Genomic DNA, 7,216 nt, shown 5'->3' on the forward strand with positions numbered 1-7,216 from the left:
GCCCGGCCCTGCCAGGCCGCGGGTCCGCCCCCAGCCCCGGGATCCGCTCCGCCTCCCCCGGCGGCAGGCGGCTCCTCCTCCCCCGGCGGCGGCGGGGGGAGATTTCCCGCCGAGGCGGCGGGGGGAAGCCCGTTGAGGCGCTGAGGAGAAGCGGGTGCTGTTCCCGGAGGCGCCAGGAAAGTAAACCGCAGGTGCCGGACTTTCCTCCCGGGGCGGTGTGTCACCCCGGCGGCTTTCAGTTCTCCTTTCCCGGTGCTGGGTCGCTAAGTTCAGGGAAGGCCAGGGGCCGGGGCCGGGCGGAGCCGGTCACCGGGTTTCCCTCAGGCCGCGGGGGAGAAGCCGCCTGAGGCTCCAGAAAGATGCAGTTCCTTGGCCGGCTGGTGAATACCATCAACAGCGTCACCCAGATATTCACAAACCCTTACCGGGTGAAGGAGGTGCCGGCTGCCGAGTACGCCGCTCACACCTGCCTGAGGGAGGAAGGAAGGGTGGCCCTCTTTAAGAACAACCTCGCTCGCTCGTGGGATTGCCTGCTGGTGAATCCCCAGAGCCCACAGGTCGCTTTCCGGTAAGTGAGGGACCTTTAGCAATCACTACTGAAGTATGAAACGAAAGACTAGAAATTTCTGATCTCGGGACCACAGTGTTCCGTGGCTGTGGGCGTGGGGTGTTTGATCAGCAGGTGGGCGCATGAGGAGTGGGAGGCCCCTGTGTGTGCTGGTGGAGGAGTTGTCAGCGACACAGCTTGCATGAATAGGGTAGGACAGAGTCCAACACTGTGAAAACAAGCACCTATGAAATAGGTACTCAGGTCAGAATATCCCCAGGTAGGTGCCCTTCCGCTCGTACCTGTTGCTCTTTCAGCATCTGGAGCACAGGATGCTTCAGCCCAAAAGATAATGTTCCTCAGGAAGAGGAGATGCTCTCTGCTAATGAAGTAGGCTCCCTTCTTCCCTTGGAACAAGTATGACACCAGACAAAGAGGAACAGGAAAGTCCCCAGCATTAATGTTTGGAGAAGAGCTGTTTAGCTCAATACATGGGATGGAGGTTGTTTTTTTGAGCAGGACCAACACTGTGTTTGCCTTTTCTCCAGGCTCTTCCAACTTGACAATGAAGCAGATGCCCTGGTGCGTTTTGAGCAGTACGCTGGGCAGCTGCGCCCTTTCTACGAGAGCTCGTGCCAGCCCTTGTCGCTGGAGGATCTCCAGCAGCTCAGTGACTGCTTCCGCAACCACCCCAGCTGGTCCTCAGCACACGTTGCAGTGGAGTTCGGCCATCGTGAGAGCTTTCGGCACAACCACATTCTGAGGCAAGGGGCAGGAGGGGTCTCCAGTGGGCCTGGTGCTGGGAATGACTTCGGGAGGGCAGGCGGGGCCAGATTAGGGTATTCTGGCTTGATCTACCAAAGCAATGTGGGCTACTGCTTGAGGGATCTTAGCATCTGTGGTTACTGCAGAGGTCGAGTCTAAAAGTGCTGGCCTTGGTGTGTCTTGCCTGAATGACAGATGTGGTAGCAAAGGGGGTCCACTGGTTGCTTAGTGTAAGCTTATTGGTGAGCTTTCAACCTGATGCTGTGGACGTTAAAAGCCCAGAGCTCCGGTGAGCTAAAGAATTGAACTGTTGCTACAGGCACTAATTAGACTCTTACAACCTTTGTGGAGCTGCTTTTTGGAGGGGGTTATGGCTGACTTCATAAACCATGAGAAAGGAGGTACAGTAGCACTGTCCTTCTGGAAGCAGTTTGTGGGCACAAGCTCTTGCTCTCTTCCCCTGAGGAAGTTCATTGAGGCTAGGGGAGACTAGTGAGGAGTTAGAGGACTGGGGTACTAATGGCAGCACCTCCGCCAGGTTGCTGACTAACCTGTCTCCTGCCTTCCTTTGGGCAGAGGGAGCTACTCCCACATGGGGGGTAGAGGAAGGAACAGCGTGTCAGGGAGAGGATCCATGGCAGGGCTGCCTGGAGACTCTTCCCTGGCAAGAGGCCGGGCTTTCATGAACCTTGTGGTTCGCACCAGCTGGGCCAGTCACAGACACAGAAGGTACCTTTGTGTCAGGTCCCAGGGCAGCTGCACGTCCTCATCTTCGCATCCCTTCCTTGGCCTCATGTTGACTCCTCTTTTGCAGCTGCATAAACAGCAGAGACAGTGAGGATGGCTGCACCCCGCTGCACCTGGCGTGCCGCAAGGGAGACATGGAGTGCCTGCTGGAGCTGCTGGAGTGCCACGCACGGGTGGACGTTACAGACAGGAATGGGGAGACTGTTTTCCACTATGCTGTGCGAGGGAACAGTCCCCATATCATTGAGGTGGGAATGGTTTCAAAGTTTGGGGGGGAGTGGGACTAGAATGGGTCCTCTCTATGGTGTGAGGAGGGAGACAGGAAAATAGATGCAGACAGGGGAGGAGAAAGTCAGTTCCCTCTGCTGCAGTGTCGTGTTAAGGCTTGAGGCTGATTTCAGCCTCTTTCATCCCCCTTTACTGGTGCTGTTTCCTGTAAGCAGGCTCCAGATTCCACCGTGCAGTGGAACAGGGATCTTAAGCAAGTTTCCTCAGAGAGTGTTCTTCGTTGGTATTTGCATGAGGTCTTCATCCTGCCTTTCCCCAGGCCCTTGGCTGTCCTGTCTCCTCTGAGCAGGGTATTTGGTTCTGGGCAGAGTGCTCATGTGGAGGAACATGTGTTTAGGCTGCCGTGGGGGAGTGTGTGCTGCCCGCAGACTGAGGGACAGTTTGGAGTCTCTGTGGTTTCTCCTGAGCCAACGTAGCCTGTTGTTTGAACTGAGCAGCCTTGCATGGGGGACAGCGATCAGAACCTCGAGGCAGAGACAGTCAGATGCCACAGAGGCGTTCTCTATTGCTGAGAAGCACTGGGCAGAGTGACAGGGTTCATGAGGGTGTGGGTGGCCTTATCATCAGGTCTGTCGGCTCCCTAGCACCCAGTGTGAGTCTGAGACCAGCTCTCCCCTACTGCTGCACCCCCTGCATTTGCCCAATACATGTTGTGACAGCTCTCCCTCTTCCTGCCAGACTGTGTGGGGGTTTCCTAATGAGTGATGGGGGAGGGATGACTATCAGGGCTTGCCGTGCTGTAGAGCAGTGCAGTTGAGACCTTTGTATTAAAAAGATTTTTCTGATGGCGGCAACTTGGCTTGTAGTTACAGAAATACTTCCCGGTGTGATTTGTCTCCTGTTTGTTTCTTTTCTCTCTTGATTCCTTGCTAAACCAGACAAAAGAAACTCTAAATTCCCGCTTCTCTTGTGTGCAGCAGGGCTTGCAGAGTTTCCCCAGTACAGAAGCGGCATGTTTTTGTGTAACAAATCAGTCAGCTGGTAACAGGTCTAAACTTTACAGGGAGAATAGGAAAATTCCTTCAAACATATCCCCCATGTGTATTTTAAAGATAATCCTGTTTGTATCCAAAAGCAATGGTGAGATCGCAGGGGAGGTTGAGCCCCTGCAAGCTGACTGGCTGTGGTAATTGGTGGGGCTGCAGCAGGAGAGGAAACTACTGGTTTCATTTAGCACTCTCATTTGGTTGGGCTGAGCTTGGCTCACGCGGTGTTACTGTTCTGCAGCTGACAGTGAAAGTCTGCTGGGCTGTGTTGTTCAAGGTTGTGTGAGTCTTTTTTTGACTGAGGGGTGTCTCAGAAGCACATGGGCCAGAGGAATAGGGCACAGAGAGCGGTGATCAACCCTTTGGGGAGAGAAAACAAGGAGCACTTCCATAGCTACTGCGTTGGAAGCCAGGGTGGAGAGGACAGGCTGTAGTGTCATGAAGAGCCCAGTGCTCCAGACTCTGTCCTCTGAGCTCCGAGAGACAGTCAGCACTCTTCCACATCTCTCTGTGTGTATTTATCTATTGTCTTCTCTTCCCAGCTCCTGGGCAGGACCCCAACTTCTGGCTTGGACCACCTGAACCACGAAGGGCTGACTGCTCTGCATCTCGCTTGTCAGCTGGGCAAAGAGGACATGGTTCGGTCTCTGCTGAAATGCCATGCCAGCTGCAGCATCATGGGGACGCTGGGCTACCCCATCCACACAGCACTGAAGTTCTCCCAGAAAGGGTAAGTAACTGCTTGGGCTGCCAGAACAGGGCTCTTATTCTTGTCTGGGGACCCGTCTGCTTGCTCAGGGTTGTCCAAGACCAGACCCCTTTCAGGGCAGCGCTCAGTAGGAAGATGTCCTGTGTGGTTCTCTGCTGCATCACCAAGATGGCAAAAGAACAAGGAAGATCTGGTGTGGAAAAGAAAGAAATACTTTCAGGAAAAAAAAAAAAGTTTTTGCCTGAATTTATCTATGTATATAATTTAGTATCAGACATCAGGAGAGAGACACAGACTTTTTTAAAAAATAGTGGTGAAATACTTTTTCTTGGAATGAGCTCTGAGAAGATGATATACTGATGTTTAAATAGTATTGCTAATTGCTGTACCTCTGTCTTTGAGTGCTCTCATCCTAATAAGTTTTCATTTCAAGGCCCAGTTATTCCTGTCTCCTGTGGGCCAAAGGTACTCTTGACTCTTAATAACACTCTCTGGAACTGAATCAAAAGAGACACGATGTTTACTCCCTGTTGTGTTTTCCCTGGAGAAATTTGATTCTCTTTGTATGTGCTTTATAATACTTAATTTTCATAGTATGTCCGAGCTCTACAAATAGGGCTCTCAAGTCAATGCTAGCTGCTGCAGCATTTTGAAAAGTGCTTTCCAACATTAGAGACACATTCACAAGCCAAAAACATGCTTAGGTCCCTTAGTTTGCAGTGGGGCATGATCTCTTGTACATGCTTTATTTGGTAGTGTTACAGAGCGGAGAGCGTATACTTGCTGTTTCTTAAGTCTGCTTACCCACTTTTTCTAGGCACTAGATACTAGTGTAGTCACAATAGGTGGGATTTTTCACCTGTAGGGAAGTATACGGATTCTTAATTTAAGCAAGTATTTAACTGTCTCAGTCTTATCTCCACATTTGCATGGAGAGAGGGAGAAGACAAGAATTTCCTCTCGGGTCTTGAGACTTTCCAGAAATGCCATATTCCTATATTGGAGAAGCACCCAGATGTTGCTCCACAACTTGGACTTGGGAAGGAATTCTCCTGCTTCCTCTGAACGCTGTGCTGCTTGTATGCTTCCTGTTGCGCCCTTCCTTTCTAAAAAGAGCAAAACAAAACTGCAGCTGAGGAACTTGCAGGTGTTGCAGAGAGGCTGCCGCTGCTGAAGGATTTCCTGAAAGGCTCTGGGTGGGAGGCAACTGCTGATGTGAGTGGAGGTGTGAGTCGGTACGGCAGCCACCCATCCCTTCATCTCATTGTCTTTGCCAGGTGTGCCCAGGCCATCCTCGAGGTGGATGCCGGCCAGGTTCGCTCCAAGGACCCGCGCTACGAAGCTACTCCGCTGCACTGGGCAAAGAAGGCAGAGGTAAGCGGAGCCAATCTGTGGCGAGGGCCTGTGCTGCCACCCCAGCACCTGGTTAATTCCTCCTGCTGGTGACCTCTCCCTTTCCTGAATGCTTGTGCAGAGCCCTGGGAGTGTCCGAGCCCAGCCAGCAGCCCGGTGTTTGATTCTCTTTGCCCTGTGCTGATCAGTGCTGGTTGCCGTGGGGGATGGAGCAGTGGAGCCTTGCAGTGAAACAAACTGGTGGGCTCATACCTAGTCTGTCATCCTTGGCTGTGAAACTGCCAGCTTGTCCATTTTCCCTTTCTGTTGGGGGAATTGCAGCAGTGTCGCTGTTACCCCTGGGGGGAGCTCTCTTCTCTCCTTATACTGACAGTTTTGCGGAAGGAAGCAAATTGATGCCTTGAAAACTGCAGGGAGAGTGTGAGGCAGGCACAGGGTGGTGGCATGTACGTTATGGTCAATCTTCTGCCAGATATGGGCAGATCAGTGGTGTGACATGCCATGCTGGAGCACCCGAATGGTGCTTGTTGCAAGCAGAGGACATTCCTATAGCAGGACTGTTTTCCCTCCTGCAGTATGACATCCCTCTCAGAATGTGGAGTTTCAGAGCAGACATAAATCTGCTTGTCTTACAAAGAGGAGAATATCAAAAAGCAAACTTTTTCCCTCCAGTCTGCAAGAATTCTGACCTGAATAGGAACTGGTTTTTCTCCATTGCTCTCAGCCAGTTGCTACACTTGCATATAAGTCCCAAAACATCCGGTAGCTCTAGCCAGATTGTGCAACCACCAGCTAGTTTTGTGGTAAAACACAGAGAAACCCCATCTCCGGTGCTTGGAACAATGCGGCTGGCATCTGCCAGCCAGCTGTATCCAAGCTAAGGGTTCCTCCTCATCCCCTGCTTTGCTTGCCATGAGACCTGGATTGTTTGAGCACCCAGGCAGTTGTTCTCATGGTCGTTTTCTCTCTTCTTGACCTGGCATGTGCATGCTTCGGGACAGATGACACGGCTGCTGCTTGAGTATGGCTCCGAGGTGAATTTGACCAGCCGGACAGCTGACATGGCTCTGCACATTGCAGTCAAGAGGGGACGTTTTGACTGCGCCATGGTACTGCTGACACACGGGGCCCACACCAATGCCAGGGGTCAGGATGGCAACACACCGCTGCACCTGGCTATGAAGGTGAGTTTTCTGCAGAGGCTGCTGGGAAGGAGAGAGAGATTTTTTTCTTGTAGGATTGAGGCAGGGACAGACTCCTTTGAAATTCTAGCTGTAGTCTTTCATGGGGTGATCCCTTATGGGTGCTTTGGCTAATGAAAAGAGGAGGGAGGGTATGAGAGATTATGAAGCCAAGGGGAGTGTGGCTTTTGACTGAGGTTTCTCTTGTCCCCTAGCATGACCATCTGGATATGATCAAAGCAATCGTCGTGTTTGGAGGAGATGTCGAGATCCCTAATGATTTTGGGGAGACACCAGGGCTGTTAGCAGCCAGGAGCAGCAAAGGTGAGGGAGCATGTCAGCAGCTTTACAGGGTGAACGGCATCCTGTCTCCCCTTGGTGGCCAAACCAGTGTCTTGGGGAGAGGTGAAAACATGCCAAGCACGGGTAATGCTTCTCCAACATGCTTTTCCCAGCTTCTAGTCGCTCACAGGGTAGGCACTTCCTGAGCTAGCAGCGTAGGCTTTGTATTAATAGCCCTTGATGAATTTCTCTTCTATGAGACAGAGATGCAAGAGGAAAAGCTGGCACGCACTCACCCTCTTTCAGGCCACGGTGTCGGGCACTGCAGGGTCACAACGGGATGACGCAGTGCTGCTGA

The 7,216-nt window shown here is 52.2% G+C and overlaps 1 protein-coding gene across 1 annotated transcript in view; it reads left to right on the plus strand.

Moving 5' to 3' along the window:
- Positions 1 to 359: 359 nt before the first annotated feature.
- The window catches only part of PLA2G6 (phospholipase A2, group VI (cytosolic, calcium-independent)), a 14,754-nt gene continuing 7,897 nt past the window's right edge, over positions 360 to 7,216 (plus strand). The window contains exons 1-7 of the mRNA XM_009881833.1: positions 360 to 568; positions 1,096 to 1,311; positions 2,127 to 2,307; positions 3,876 to 4,063; positions 5,320 to 5,416; positions 6,397 to 6,579; positions 6,792 to 6,900. Coding sequence (XP_009880135.1) covers positions 360 to 568; positions 1,096 to 1,311; positions 2,127 to 2,307; positions 3,876 to 4,063; positions 5,320 to 5,416; positions 6,397 to 6,579; positions 6,792 to 6,900 — 1,183 coding nt within the window. The remainder of the gene's footprint in view (positions 569 to 1,095; positions 1,312 to 2,126; positions 2,308 to 3,875; positions 4,064 to 5,319; positions 5,417 to 6,396; positions 6,580 to 6,791; positions 6,901 to 7,216) is intronic.

The sequence above is a fragment of the Charadrius vociferus genome, unplaced genomic scaffold, assembly GCF_000708025.1.
Source record: "Charadrius vociferus isolate BGI_N301 unplaced genomic scaffold, ASM70802v2 scaffold413, whole genome shotgun sequence".
Classification (NCBI taxonomy): domain Eukaryota; kingdom Metazoa; phylum Chordata; class Aves; order Charadriiformes; family Charadriidae; genus Charadrius; species Charadrius vociferus.